The sequence below is a fragment of the Cyrtonyx montezumae genome, unplaced genomic scaffold (assembly GCF_038088225.1).
Source record: "Cyrtonyx montezumae isolate F1298 unplaced genomic scaffold, pur_monq_1.0 scaffold_3, whole genome shotgun sequence".
NCBI classification, from domain to species: Eukaryota; Metazoa; Chordata; class Aves; order Galliformes; family Odontophoridae; genus Cyrtonyx; species Cyrtonyx montezumae.
The window spans coordinates 121,207,772-121,224,051 of NW_027072034.1; the positions used below are offsets into that span (position 1 = coordinate 121,207,772).

Below are 16,280 nucleotides of genomic sequence, written 5' to 3' on the forward strand. Positions count from 1 at the left end.
TTTTATTTATACAGTTCCATTAAAGTACAGAGTACATCATGGCCAAGTCAAAGAAACAAACTCCTGCCCTAGGGACAGTGCTGTCTGCAGTGAATGCTGCAGGGCAAGGATGGACAATAGCCAGTGGCAGAAGAGAGGTTATGGGAAGATGAAGGTTAGTTTGGGAATTGGTCTCTTCATCTTGTCACTTCTGGAGAAACTGAGTGGGAAACTGCCAAGATGGATGTGATCCTTTGGGATCCGCCAAAACATGGCATACAGTCCCACCAACATTTCTGAAAGACGAAATATCACTCAGTATTTTTGCAACAAAGGAATAGGAGAAATGTTTACAGAGCAGCTTCCCATGTTTTTTGTTTGGCCTTTTTTTCCCTCTTGAAGTAGTAAAAATAATTCCCAGTAATGGTGTTAAAAATATATTTTTAATCTAACTTATTAAAAGGCTGATCTTCCTTTTGTTTTGCCACTGAATACAATATTTTTCCTAGTTTCTGTAAATTTTCAAGCTTTTTTGGTTGATTGTTTTAGTTTTCAGAGAAGATGGTGAAATAAAAGCAGGACAGTAGTTTGGGTACATGTTTGATTTACTGCGTGCCCTTGCATGACAGTAATATAGGAATCAAAATAAGATAAATTCACACTTTCATTTTTTTTATTTTATTTTCAGACAATGCTAAAAAAAGTAAATAAAGAAAACCAATCTCCCTCCTTGTCTTATCCCTAAATTTTCCTCAGAATGAAATAAATATAAATAAATATAAAAAAGATTATCTGTTTAATATATCTTTTATTAGTTATTACTCAAAATAAATTTGCAAAAGTATTTCAAATATATCTCAATTCATAAAGTCGATAAAATATATTGTAACTGAAATTATTATTTAAAAAAAAGTAAACAGCAAAAAAGATAGAATATTAAACTAAACTATTATTATACTGGTCAGTATAAAAATCCTTTGCTAATCAACATTTAAATCTAAATATTAACAATTCTACTCGCAGAGGATAAAATTCCCTCTTTTTCAAAATTACCAACTTCACTGAGTTAGAGAAAATCCACTTTTATAAGGTTACCTTTAATTGACATTGATGTATCACTACTGAGAGTTGAGCAGCACATGTCTGATTTCACACGGCTTGACCTCTTTTTCTTCTTCCCATGCCAAATAGAGGAATGTTTTCATAGCAACCAGAACAAACCTTAGAGTAAAAGGCCTGTTCAGAGTGGTTGGGTAAATATGGCAGGGAAGATTATTAGAACAGCTGACAGTGGCAATGGGACATATGTGCATAAAGACTGTGTATGGTAAGCACAAGAGGTGGAATTAGCCCTGCACTCCTCCAGAGTTCCACTGTCACCTACGCAATCTGCACTCAAACTGTGTGCGACCAACTCATGAAAAATATCACTGAAAACCACATAATAGTGTGAAAAGTTTACTGCCTTGTGGAGCTGCATTTCAAGCTGCCCAGGGACACATGCGGCCCGTGTGTGTGACATGCTTGGTCTAGACGTAAATGGTCCATAGTTTACAGTCTTTCCTAAAAAGTAAAACAAGTTTTAAATCTTTTTAACACCTTCAACTGTAAGGCACAAAACCGATGTAGAAGCTCAATTCACAACCAAAACTGTTCTCTGCCTTTAGCTTCAGGGAAAGCAGTTCCTCTTCTGGTCTCTATATCATCCACATGACTAATAAAGAGAGGGGAGAAAATATTATTCTATGTAAGAATGTTCTAAAGACTCTTTCAACCAATGAAAACAATAACCAGGAATCTTATTCCATAAACCAACCAACCAATCAAGCAAACAAAACCATCAGAGAAACAGAGATTTAGTTATATAGCTAAAAAATGAATTGACACATAAACTTCATAGAGAAACGGCATTTCGGAGGAAGAAATATCACTGAAGAGATTTTTTTTTATATGACAATGACTAGTTTTGCTCTTTCAGTCAATTTCAAGACAAGAGTGCCACATATGGAGTTCTCTGTTGCTATTAATAGTTTGTTTATATGAAAAAAATCTTAAGGACTTTCATTAAGGAGCAACAAAGGGCAAAAATAAAAGAGTATATGAAATGGTGGTTGAAAAGAAAGACAACATTCAATTGTATAGCAAAAATAAGACATTTTTTCTAGCATCCTATGTATTTATGGTGCCACATAAAAATATTCACTGCCACAAGAAGAACAATACTGGATTCCAGAATCTGTGGGTGTGCAGAAGTGATTCTTTGGTGTAACAATTGGCTTTGCATATTGGATAGAAACCAGAAGAGGGAATTTATTTAATATAAGGAACAATACGCTGTATTATACACTCATGTACTGCAGAGAAATTTATGTTAGTGGTTGCAACAAACATGTCAAAATCATACATAAACCAACAGATGTAAAAGTAAATTACGTAAAAGTAATTTCCCATTGTAATAATGAAAAACGCTGGGTATACAAGAACATCTGTTTCCAAGAAAATTAGAGACAAGATAAAATAGATTTCTCCAGAAAAGGATAAAAAATGCCTTGCTTACAGGAAAGGAAAAATCTAGAGAAGAAATAAAGCCTCTCAAATGCTCTCTGCAATTTCTTACACAGCAAGCCAATGCAGTATTTGTTGAAAATCAGCTGGCTTAAATCATTCCTGATATCAAACCTGAACACAAGATCAGCTATCAAAGCCAAGTTCAATTTCTGCTTATCTCAAAAGAGTCACACCTGTGGCTTAAATGACTGAAAACTCTGCGGGAGCACGCTTCGTACAATCAGATTCAGGTTCAGTAGGAAATCTTAAGGTTTCTTGAATGTGGATGTGCTTTAATGCACACAAACTGGCACATTTATAAACAACCAAAATTTGTCTTCAAAACTTGCACAGAAATACGTGCAAACTCAGTGCATCAAGTCAGCATAATTGCTCTGTCACTGAAATTATATTCAAATAAATGAGTAGACAGCAAGCATGAGATATTTAACCTGCTTTATTTTATACCTTTCTAAAAGGTACGCTGTAATGTTTTTGCCCTTCTGAAACGATTCCTCACCTGTAATCTTCAGAGCTGTCTGAAACTACCTACAACTGCAATACTACCAAAGAGCCATCACGCCGTGAAAATAAAAATACAATGAGAAAAGAAAGAACAGAAGGTAAAGGGAGAAACTTAAATTTTGAACACACATGCGTACTTAATGGTTTTCTAATCAACTGAAATAACTTCAGGTTTGTATTCACTGTTTTGTGTTGAATATGTTAGTATGTTCTCTAGTCTGTATTGCTTTCTCCACCTGCCTATTTAGTTTATCTTGGTATATCTTGATCTTAGGGTTCCTTGTTTGTAGTTGGAATAGTCTGTCCTCTAAAATTCTTACTGATTTCCCTAGAAATGTCTGCACCACTTCCCTGACACTTCCTTTCCTACTCCCTACATAATAAGAGACATATTCTGTTCCTTAAAACTCATTCTTCTCGTGGTGCACAGGTGAACCTCTCAGAGACAGGTAGATTAAGCACACTCACCATCCAAATGAAGCAAGGTAGGGAGCCCGCATAACATCTGAATGAGGGTCTCCATTTTATTTTCAAAGAACTAGAAACGCAAGTTTCAAAAAGATAAATGATTCTCTATAGATGTTCCACAATTATTTTCTAAATGACTTCAGATTTTCTCACTGAAATCTCTGCCTTACAGTCTTCAAAGATGCTGCAAAATAACAGTAATTCAGCCATCAGTAACCATTCTCACACCTGAACTAGAGACAGATTTTCCCATGTTACCTCCATTCACCTCTGGTGGTCAAAGCTGTTGTGGGAAAGCTTACACCACACAGCCATGCTAGAGAGTCCCAGGCTAGATCCATATGAGCTGGTGTATTTACGTGGAATAATTTACTGACTTACTGTTATTCTAGTTCAAACCCCAGAAGTAATACAGCCATCTGTGCCAGCTACAGAAAGCAAGTCCAGATGGGCCTGTACAACACATCAGGTTTAAAAAGCCACCTCATTCCTCCAGTTTAATTACCACTGCGTGGAGCTGCTGTGCGCCTCCATCAGAAATGGAGATGATATTAGGTATCTGCTACTTGAGAGGTGCAATGTTTGGAAGAATGGGAACACTGGAAACAAAACACAAGGCAGACAGAACAAGATCTCACAGAGAACGATTTAGGGATAAGATTGCAAAACTGAAGCTCAAGTACATTTTTAGACTGTTACCAATAGAATGGAGTGATACAGATCAGATTCTCTGCGTGCATCAAACTTTGTATATGTTATCTGCCATCTCATTAAAACCCACTTAAAATGGAACAATCATGTCTGAAAGCAAGGTTTGACCTTTGATAAAATCAGGAATGATAATTAAGTTTGGAAGTCAGTGACCCAAAGACTCTCTCATGCTCTACATCTATCCATTGATGTTTTTCAACTGTAGAGCAAATCTATGAATGCATAAGACCTGAATGCAACTAGGTAGGTAGTAGGAAACTGGTGTTAGATCCACTGAACTAAAAAGGCTCTGTCCACGAAAGATGAAGGAAAAAACGAAAGAAGCATTTATCTGGAGTATTGTGTCCATGCCCGGGGCCCCCAGCACATGAAAGATGCAAAGCACTTGGAATGGGTCCAGAGGACGTCCACTAAAATGATCAGAGGGCTAGAGCACCTCTCCTATGAAGAAAGGTTGAGGGAACTGGGCTTGTTTAGCTTGGAGAAGAGAAGGCTCTGGCGAGACCTCATTGCCATCTTCCAGTACTTGAAGGGAGCGTATAAACAGGATGGGGAATGACTGTTAACATGGGTTGATAGTGACAGGACAAGGGGGGATGGTTTTAAACTAAGACAGGGGAGATTTAGGTTAGATGTTAGGAGGAAGTTTTTCACTCAGAGAGTGATGGCACACTGGAACAGGTTGCCCAGAGAGGTTGTGGATGCCCCATCCCTGCAGGCACTCAAGGCGAGGCTGGATGTGGCTCTGGGCAGTCTGGGCTAGTGGTTGGCAATCCTGCCCATGGCAGGGGGGTTAAAACTAGATGACCTTTAAGGTCTTTTTCAACCCAGGCCATTCGATGATTCTATGGATCACATAACATCACAGTACCAGAAAAAGGTGATCTCAAACACTAAAAAGACCATGTATGTAAAGCCAAAACTTCCCAATTTTTTTAGATGATTACATGTTTTTGAAACAATTTCTTTGAGGTCATATTTGTATATCAATATAAAAATAAATTGTAAGCATAGTTTATTCACAAGCTCTTATTCCCATGCACTTTAGGAAAACAATTTAATAGTTTATAGAGTTTAATAGTTAATAACACTTTTGGTGAGAATTAGTGAGTAGGTAACAAAATACTTCCAGAGAACCTTTTTGAAAATATCAAAGGAATAACAAAGGTAAAAGAGTAAAGAAAAAGCCAGCTACAAGAGATTTGTACTTTGCTTAAGCTATGTTGTTCTCTCATACCTAGAACAGCAATGTAACTCACTAAATAAGAATAATAATAAAAGAAATAGATTTGTTACAGTAACAGATAAAGGAATGCACACTGTGGTAGTTATCAATGCTTTATTATTGAAAACAAAATTGAAATTCTCTTATCTGGCACATAAACAATTATTTCTACAAAAAGGAAAGCCTACAAATCTGATAATTTATACAAATAACAGTTTTTCAAAAAATAAAATTTTAATTTAGTAAACTTGTTTTGTGCTCTTTTATTTTTTAGCACTGTCTGCAATAACCCACCATAAATCCCTGAGCAGAGAGACATATTTTAAACAAGTTTTAAATTCATCCCAAAAGAAGAAAGTTATCAAGCCCAGACCTATGTTAAAAAAATGTATTCAGGGACGTTTTTGTTAAATTTGCGCTAGTCCTTTTTTTCTCTCTCTTTTTTTCCTTTTTTTTTTTCCTTAAAGAAACAAATAAAAAGAGTTATCAATGCAAACATGACACTGCATCATACAAGTGCTCCCCCTTTCCCTATTTTGTGCAATGAGTAAAAGTTAATAAACAAGAACGAGTACAAGTTGAAGGAAACATATAACATAGTGAGTGGTTAAGACCAAGAACCCATCAGAGTTTGATGGATGTTGAGTACACAGTTTTATACTGAGTTCTATACATTTTCCAGAAAGTCAGTAAAGCAGGAAAATAAGTTCAAGCTACTATTGTGTTCTGCCACTGGTTTCAATGATAAAGTACAAATTCAACTTTTGACCCTTCAATTTTGCTTTTCCAGCCATAAAATTATTTGAGAAAAACTTGATACATTCGACAAAACCAAACAACCTTGCCCCTTTGGCCCTTATGGTAGGCCACTTGTGAACACAGCAATATGATATTTTAGTGAGAAAGAGGAAAGAAAAGGAAACACACACTACTGCAGGTTTTTACTGTACTGACTGAAACAGCTATTCCTCGATCTGTTTCAGTACAGATTTAAAATCCAAATATAATGGGAGAATGATTAGAGATAGTAGAGAGATGGTGTCCCCTTTCCCAATAAGGTAAACACACTAACCACACAAAAAAATGCCAGGAAAGTTAAAAGACTGTTGTGTTAATAATAAGTAACATTGCTGTAGTCAAGTAATAAATAAATAAATACAGCAAAGTATTCTTCTCTATTGTTTTCTTGGAATGGTGCATCATAGTTAGAAAGAAAAAAAAAACTAAAGAGCAAAGCAACAAAATTTCCTCAGTAATAATGAGGTTTTAGCAGGAGATCCTGAAAAAGCTTCAGTTCAAGGTGCTCTACCACTTTAACATTACATCTACCATCATGAAATGAACATTGAAGCAGATATCAACAAGTCATTAAATGAAATAGTACACTTTCTTAAAAGCAGTAATACTTATTCCAAAGAAAGAAAGCAGTTAACAAATGGCCTGGAAAAAAAGAACTGAATCTTCAATACACTGCAATTTAAAATAAATTATTCATACATTTATAAACCAAAGAATAAAACAGTAACCAGGCTAAATCATTCTGAATCAGAAATAAACAGAACCTCACCAGAAGCATATTTAGATATTTGACAGCTCTGCTGCTAGTACATGTCAGAATACAAACAGAATTCTAATATTTGGTTAGCAACTGAATAGGTAATATGTTTTTTAAACATCACCACTATGAGAAGTAACTGGCAACCAGTTACACATTCATCTTTAACTATGATGCTTGGAATATAATCTAATCTATTCCCTTCAGTTATTTTCTAGCCTCACCAGTGTGTAACATTCCCTTCCCACTGAGTTGCTCATGAAGTCTGTGTAGAATACACACCCACTAATATTTTCATATTTCACTTAGATATCTAAGTTATTGAAAAAATACTGGATGCAGAAACCAGCCAACCTTTCTTTCCTTAAGATGACATTCTGACCACAGTCACTTGATACCAGGGCAAAAATCAGTCTCACTTGTACTGCTAAAACATGTTTTTTGTGTTTTTTTTTTAGCTTCTGCATACACATGTGATGTAGAATTTGGGCAATTCCTTGCTCATTCTGTCAACCCACAGCTGTTTCACCATGTATTTCAAGAGAATTGCAACAAAACTTAAAATAACTAAGTTGAAATGATATGCATATTCCTAAATAATTTTGAATGTCACCATCTAAACACAAACAACAGGTTTTAGAAAAATAAAAAATTGGCCTCATAAGCTGTGAATTAATAAAGAAATGGTCCTAAAGCGAGATACGGCAGCATTAAGACAAACTGCAAACACTCCAGATTTAGTATACGTTTTAATGAATTACAGTATTTTAATGAGTTACTGTTACCCACTTTTATTTCCATATGTTTTAGTGTATACTGTACAAATTTCCAATAGTGTTTCTACGACACGTTTTAAGTACCCACACGGAAGTGAGCAATACGGAATTTGCAATGATTTTTCAAATATGCCAGGACACCCTTTTTCAAGTTCTGTGTTCTAAATCTGTCTGTGGGCTAATATCGAAGTCTTTCATGAATATCTCCATCTCCATTTTTTTTTCTTTAATCTAACAGTAACAATAAAAAGGCAAAAAGCAGAATAGCTTCTCCTAGCAGCAACCAAGACTTCAGATCCTTGCAGTCAAGACCAATGAATTCTCTGTTCAGACAACTGCATGGAAATTCTAGTTTGGGTTTTTAACCAATTAAAGAAAAAAAATCTTAGAGTTTTCCACATCATGTCTTGGATGTCTTTAAACCTTGTTTCTCCATGATGTTCCACAATTTGCGAAGATTGGACTGAGTGATGACATCATCAGGTTTAAGTTGAAGAGCAAGGAGGTAGTTTTCTTCAGCCTCTTTCAGTTTACCATTCAGATGGAGAATGGCTCCAAGATTCATTAAGGCAGCTGGATACTGATACAAAAAAAAAAAAAAAAAAAAAAAGAAAAGGGGAAGAAGAAATATTAACATTTTCAGTTTTTCTTTTCAGACAATATTCTTCCGCTTAAACAAACTGATACCTTATGTTTGCAGACTTTTCATGGAAGCAATTTAGCAATTTAAGCAAATAGAGATAACAATAAAAGCTTTTTAAACAGCTGTTGTGTACTCTGTGCTTTAAACAGGGCAAGTCCTGGTGTCTACAGACACAGACTTCTCCCTTTAATGAGAAAACACAGACCTCATCAAGCTTTACATGTGGTAATGTCGGCATATCACAGTTTCCAAGAGAAATTAAAGTAGCCCGAGAATGGATTAAAGTGAGGAATTTAATTTTAATTCAACCCATCGCCAATAAAGAATTTATAATCAGTGGGAATAGTTAATACATTGGAACTCATCCCTTTTTTCTCTGTCAATCATAACTAGTTGAAAACGCAATCTGTTCTCAGATTATAAGGCTCTTCAGGAGTCCTAGGATATCCACTTAGATTAAGGCTGTGGCATTTATTTCTTAATGAATGACTGAATAAAATTTTCAATGAAGGAAACATTATTTTAATAACAAATCCATGAAACTACAGAAACACACATTCCATCTTCAGCTAAAAGAAAATATTACCTGTTTTTATTTTTTTAATCGCAAGATTACTCCACTATGAAATAAAAGGATCTTCATGATAATTAAATATGTTTAGACACTACTCACCAGGACTCAAGATTTGATGCCACATGGAAACTAAGTTCAAGACTGCTATGAGTGGGGATGCAAAATGCCCTAAAAAACCTTCTGCAACAACAACTTCAGAAAAATATGGTAGGTAAAAGGTCAATAAAATACACACTAGGGATGGTCTCCCAGATTAATGTACTAGGAGGTCAACTAGACAAAGATGATTTATGTACATTCCAAACCTACTAATTAGCAAATTAAGCTCATTACTCTTATCCTTAAGATTCAGGCTTCAAAAATAAATAAATAAATCTTATGTCCAAAACCTAAATTTTGCAGTGGAAATCTTGCTCAGAAAATACTTTTTTATCCTACAAATATTTCATATTTTCTCTCCTTTTTTTCTGCTTCTTTTCACCTACTAAGATATGCAAGATAAAAACTGACAAGGAAGACGATGCATCAAGTTTACAGAACAACTGAATTCCAGAGTTTCAGAATTGAGCAAAACAAAATGAGTTTAACTCTCCCTACATAAACATCTGAAGATGCTATTTTTAGATTTAATATTTCTTGGTTAACCCTGATAGATTAACTCCCCTTGCCCCAACTCAGATGTTTGTTTCTACTTTTAAAGAATGAAAACAAAAACACATACGTGTGCAAAAAAAAAAAAAAAAAAAAAAAAAAAAAAAAAAACCAACAACAAAAGAAACCAAAACAAACCCCTCAAATCTCCAGCTGGATTTTACAAGGTATTTCTGAGTGAAGCTCTCAAAAATTTTTTCTTCAGTGATATGCCATATAGAGAAGGAAAACTAAGTCCTTGAAATGTTAACCAGTGCTAGAGACAACATATATTAGAAGCCCTATTAACACCGTTTTCCCTTCTCAGTGTCAGTATATATACTACTTTATGAAGATGTAACACAACCCTTAATTATATAAGTTCTAAGAGCTAACTGAGGTGATAAAAATGAAGAATCAAAGGCAAAGAGCTTCACTGCAAATGGTTGGCTAAATATTCATATATTTTAGACTGGAGATTGATTTTCTGTACTTTATCATAAGTAAGATGGCCCATTCACTAACTGTGCTACTTGTTTGTCTGATCAGAGCTTGTGAACCAAATAGTTTCTTTCAAGACCTCAGTTACTGACACAGAACTGTCTTTTTTTCCCAAAATATAATTTTGTGCAGATGTAGACACTAGACAAAGCTTACAACAGATAAGAATTAACAGAACACATACTTAGAAAAACCCATATTAAATAAGACATACTTTTAAAGTGTCCATTTCTAATTTTGTAACATTCACAAACTTACTGAGAAGTAAGACAGTTTTCTCATATGGTTTCCAGAATTTGTCTCAATTTTCTTCACACAACATTGAAGACATGGTATGTGTATGGTACTAATCAAATCCTCTAAAGAAAGCCATATATATGACTGTACACCTAGCTAAGAAAACTCTTTGGCATCATGTCTTCATTTTCTAGAGCAAGCAACAAGAATATCTAGAAGAACAAACTGCAGCTTCTACTTATCATCTCTGAATTCCTTAAGACCCAGCAAATTTTAGGCCATTAATGTTGTCTGAAAATGTTTCCACGGAAGTAGATAATGACAAAAGTTCACATAATCTTCTTCATGCTTCATGTGAGGATGTCCATAGAACAGCTGAAAGACTGCTCTCTGGCCTTTAGAGCATCCAACACTCCGACTTTATTGTCAGTCACAAGAAACACATTCTTTTCACAAGAATGTGAAAGATTACACATCAGTGTCATCACTTCCTTACAGCTATATATGTTGGTCTGAGGACAGAGAGAAAGAGACATTTGCTATAGTTTTTCTTCACATATATTTTCTTTTATTAAACACAGCTGATAAAACTTTTCAGTATGTTAACAAAGGCAGTCAGCAGCTACCAGTGCAATATCAGGAGTCTTGTAGCACTGTATAGCAAATGACACCACCTACTACTTCAGAGACTTGAAAGGAGAAACAGTCTTTCCTTCATTTCCTTTTGGAGACAGACGCTTTACATCAAAAAAGCTGACTGGCATTTCTATCAGGGTTATAAATGCTGTCTTTCATGTTCTATTGGGAATTATTTCCTTTATTAGCATTTTTATTGTGGTATGCTGGTTTCCTTAGTGGGTTTTTGGGAGGTAGAGTTTGGGGCTGAAGGGAAAGAAATAATGGAGTAATTAATGAATAACAAAATAACAAAAGGCAAGCACTTCGTTGCCTGAGGTGGTTTTGGTTCACATTGATGACAATTCTTTCAAACTTTCTCCTCACCACCAAAATAAAAGGCGAGCCTAGGGGCATGAAAATTTTTTAACATGAATTAAACTGTTCTGTAGAATGCACTGTGGAATCCCTAAATAAATCAAAATAGTTCTATGTAGTGCTTCGGGATTACACTAATGTAACCAAGTACAGTATTGGAGCCACCAACATAATGAATCTTAGCAACAGAGTAGATGTACTGATATCTTGTTCATCTAAGGCTCCATGTATAACAAATGCCATATTAGAACAGTCCCAAACAGAAGAAAATAATTTTATTTCTTATTATGCCTAAGAAGTTGTATAGAGAAACAAACAAATGAATACGACCTATTTAACAAGAGCTCTTGAATGGCAGATAGTGATATCCAAGAACAGCTCGGAAGCAACCAATGAAATCTGAAAATCTTTTCTCAGAGCTGATCTTACAGATGACATGCATTGCTTGACACTATGAGGCCAGGGTGACGGACTCTGAGAAGGAAAAGCATTTTGTTGCTGCTGGAATACTTCTAAGAAATGTCATACCAGTTTATACTCCAGTAGAACTGCAAGTGCAAGCTAGTTCTCACTTAGCAATTTTCAAAGGTCACTGAAAAGATGTTTCCAATTTTTCTCTTGCTCTTAATGAATTACTGCAGTGCATAATCATGTAGATGTTTCAAAACAAACCCAGGACTGTTTAATGAATTCTGTAATCAGCATGGCACACTTATCCAAAACACAAGGTTAAATGTTTTGTTTTAACAGTGCAATTAAGGCTTCTTGTTCTTTTAAGTACTGTGAGAAAGACAGAAAATGTCACATCTGGCTATTTTATCACAGCACTTTTTTGTGAAAATGAAGAAATAAAATATTTCTTTTTAATCATTGAAGGTAGATAGGCAATACAATAATGGCTAAGTAATGAAATAGTACGCCCCATAAAGAATGAAAGCAAAGCATGGTGGACTGCTTCATCTTATCAATGACCATGTCACAATGTGCTGTAATGCCTTATTTATCTTCCTACTGTGATGGCAAGAATTTTTACCCGAATTTTCATTATTGCTGTTAATGTATATTATATATGTATATGCGCAGTATAGCATTTTGTGAAGCAAATCTGAATGCAATCAAAATGTCATCAGCTCCTTTTGTATTGCTAAAGATAACTGTGGACCTCTGTGATGTAAGCATACAACCTTAAAGTGTGTGAGAGAAAGAAGGGAAGAGATAACCATAGAGATGGCGACTGCCACCAGGATCTTACTTTCCAATGTTGTTCCACTAATGCTACTATAAATTCAGCAAAGAGAGTGATACATGGAAGCAGACATTTTCATAGAGGTAATCAAGTGTTGTTAGATAAGCCAAATGCCAGTTAATGCTTTCAGATACTCATGTTTTTTTTACCCAGTTCTCTATGCTGTAAGGCTTCTGAATACCTTAAGAGGTGCATTTTGAATACACCGCATCTGGTATTTTGTTCCATAAAGCACATGAATCCTCACAAAAGCAACTATCTCCAGAAAGTTGCTTAAGATTGCAACAGTAAATTGTCTAGGATCTGATAACTTAGTGGAAAAGGCATTCTGGAAAAAGATGACAGGATGTATGGTAAAACATTATGGATCAGAGAGAATAAAAAAGCATAAAATTCACAGCTGAGAGGGATTTCCTGTGTCATCAGCACAGACTGCAAAGCGTTCAGTTCTGCTGCAAAATAAAAACATCAGCATCTTTGCAAACTCCCTCTTAAAATGGAAGAATACTTTGCAGCTCCTTTCTGGCAGTTAAGCACATATTTAATTGCAAGTGAACGATTTCTGCAAATATGTTTTTGTATTGACAACTGACGACTGCCTTCAGCTTAAATAGTGAAGATAAGAAATGGACAGAAAAACATTCTCCTTGTAAGTACTATTTTGAGCAAATGTTCTGAAGAGCACAGTTTCCCCGGTTGCATTAGACAGAAATGCACCTAAACATCTCTGCTGTAAAGGGAACCTGTGTCCCAATCTAATTATGTGAGGCTGACTAACACATAGCTGTATAAATCTAAGTAACAACAAACCTGGGCTCTAGAGGAGAGTGGATCCTTGGATTTAGTTAGAACATTTGAGAGTATTACAACGTTAGAGAATAGCCTCAGTTGCTTAAGAACTTTCCATTACAGAAATAGACTTTATTTAGTGTTCCAGTTATATTTAAATCACCAGCTTTACAAAGTATTAATCTGCAGAGCAAAAGATGAACATCTTCCAGAAAAAAAAATCAAAACCCAAAACCAACAAAAAAGAAAGTAGGAGAGTAGGTAGGAAAAATACCATTTCTGTGGAATGCTGTTTATGTACTAGTCTCAATAAGGATAAAGGCAGAAGTAAAGACCAACATCTGGTCATCTTACCAACTGATGGTAGGACATAAATGTTCAGTCATGTGGTTTTGCCTGTTGTTTGTTTTCTTGTTTGTTGGCTGGCTGTTGTTTTGGTCGTTTTGTTATTGTTTTTTTTTTTACTTTTACATTTAGACACTTTTATAGCGACATTCAAAGCAGATGACTCTTTCACCTGCTTGGTGCAAAGAGAATATATGTGGAACTGTTCATATGGATCTAATATTGTGTGCTTTTGAACAATGGAAGCTTTCCTGTCTAAAATAAAAATCTATAAGATATTTACATCTAAAACCAGAAACTGAAAAAATGAAGGAAGAGACACTTTCCCCCCACACCCTAGCCCAGCATCAGTATCAGTTAAGGGTTGGGAGTTGAAAAAGAGTACTGGACTTGGCATGAGAAGCAGACTATTTTGTTTCTCAAATTATCACATCGATATGGGGTGTTTTAGAATCAGCATTGTCCAGCAAATGGGGATTTTTTGTTCTATTTTTTTTCATGTTAACATTCAGAGAACACTCAGAGTTTTGAAAAGACAGTTATCCAAAACCAAACAACCATATATTGATATATTCAGTTTCTTGCTGCTGAAAAGCTACCTCCCACTGTCCTTTATGTAAATTCAGAGGATACTGCTTTATGTATTGGCAAGTTAACAAAAGCATACGTTACAGATGGTAAAGGCTGCAGATCATCCCAGCAGCTTTAAAAGTCCTACAAAAATGTACTTACATTTGTAATTTCTGTATATCTAGATTTTTTTCATCAATGGCCATGCATCAGTTGCTTTGATTTTTTTGATTAAAAAAAAATTCATAGTAATCACTCTTGGTTTATATAGAAACCTTGATGGAAATTTTTAGATAACATGCTTGTATTACCATAACAAAAGCTAAATAGGAACATATGTGATAGGCATTTAATATTATGATTGAATTAAGAAAATAATCAAACATTTTCCAGGTCTTAAAGTGTTTTTAATTAAACTTTGTAGCACTCCAGCTGAAAAGTTTTCAACAGTACAGCATATGATAATCTTACTCAACTTTTTCATTAATTTGAGATTTTATTAAAAAAACCTTCAAATGATTTAACTTTTACTTATCAAAATCCAAATGCTCTCTGATGTCTCCAATTTGATAATTTTAATACATAGCTATGATTATAGCATAAAACATTTAACACCCGTACCTTATCTAATGAGTACCCTATGTGCAGAAATTCTGCATTCTTAGCAAGTGAGAAACATGCTGAACAGAAATGTCATCTGTACTACAATAGTGACAAACAGAAATTGCTCAAAAACTTTCAATAACAGGAATTTACTGTATTTAAAAGCAACAACAACAAAAAGTTGTTCTCAAGTGGAACTGAATCTGTTACATTTCATGCAATTTCCTTCTAAGCCTTGAAAACAAGAAAACTAGATGGCTTTGTTTGTGTAGACTACATCAACAGCCCTTCCCTCACGCACCAGGCAGGTCACTAGATCATAGGAGATCAGGTTGATCAAACAGGACCTGCTTTTTGAGCCTCATCCCCAAGCTGTCCTCCAAATGTCGTGTGATCTCACTCAAGATGATCTGTTACATAACCTTCCCTGGCACTGAGGTCAGGCTGACAGGTCTGTAACTCCCCTTAACTTAATTAATGTCTACTTTCGTTCTAACTAAAGGAATCTCAGAATCACAAGATTTTAAGTATTTTGACTCAAGATGTTCAGAGGAAATGTTAAGTGTCAAACAAGGCACTGCATCTTTAGCTGACAAGTGTAGTCAGGTGAATTAAGCACTAAAGAACTTGATTAACATTAATATTGCTGTATGTTTTCCAAAACTATTCAGGTAATTGCAGTTGTAAGGTAAAGTTTTCAGGTTTTCACAGTTTATGCACATTCAATATTAATAAGTCCACAGGGAAAAAAAACCATAAAAAGTGTGATATTAGAGCAGTACAGAAACAGAAAAGGATCAGAAAAACAACATAGGTTAGGCATTGCAGCATGTTTTAGGATGAACTTAATCCTTAGTTTTACCCCTTCACAGACAGTTTCTTTTAACTAACTTTCCATGAACAACAGAATAAAACATTTTTCCTCTACTGGTAGTTATTTAATTACTTGAAAAGTACAATTGAAGTGTATTGAAGGAAGTGAGACAACTTCCCCAACATAACTATTTATCAATAGTGCCTGAAGGTATTTTCAAATTGGGCAAATAATGCAACTTCAGCAAATAGAAATGTTACTGAGGCAATTTTACAAATGAAAATGAACTCCCTAACTTTTTAAATAAACAACAAATCTCTTGAAATGATGTCTTTATTGCACAGTTGACAGAATTGTTCATTAAGAACAAGATTGCAAAATATTTTTTTCCCTTTGTCCTTCATCTGGCTCCTATCACTTCCATGCTTAATGCACAGTGCAAAAAGGTTTTGCCCACCCTCTGTCTTGATTTCAGTTTTACCCACAGAAACACGAGAGCAGTCAAGAAAAGAGGCATACTCTATTGGTTTCTTTCAAAACCCTGAATTA

At 35.0% G+C, this 16,280-nt stretch overlaps 1 protein-coding gene across 1 annotated transcript in view; it reads right to left on the minus strand.

Moving 5' to 3' along the window:
- Window positions 1-5,316: 5,316 nt before the first annotated feature.
- Window positions 5,317-16,280, minus strand: part of TMTC2 (transmembrane O-mannosyltransferase targeting cadherins 2) — a 239,671-nt gene continuing 228,707 nt past the window's right edge. The window contains exon 12 of the mRNA XM_065743218.1: window positions 5,317-8,366. Within this exon, the coding sequence (XP_065599290.1) occupies window positions 8,187-8,366 (180 nt within the window). The 3' untranslated portion in view covers window positions 5,317-8,186. The remainder of the gene's footprint in view (window positions 8,367-16,280) is intronic.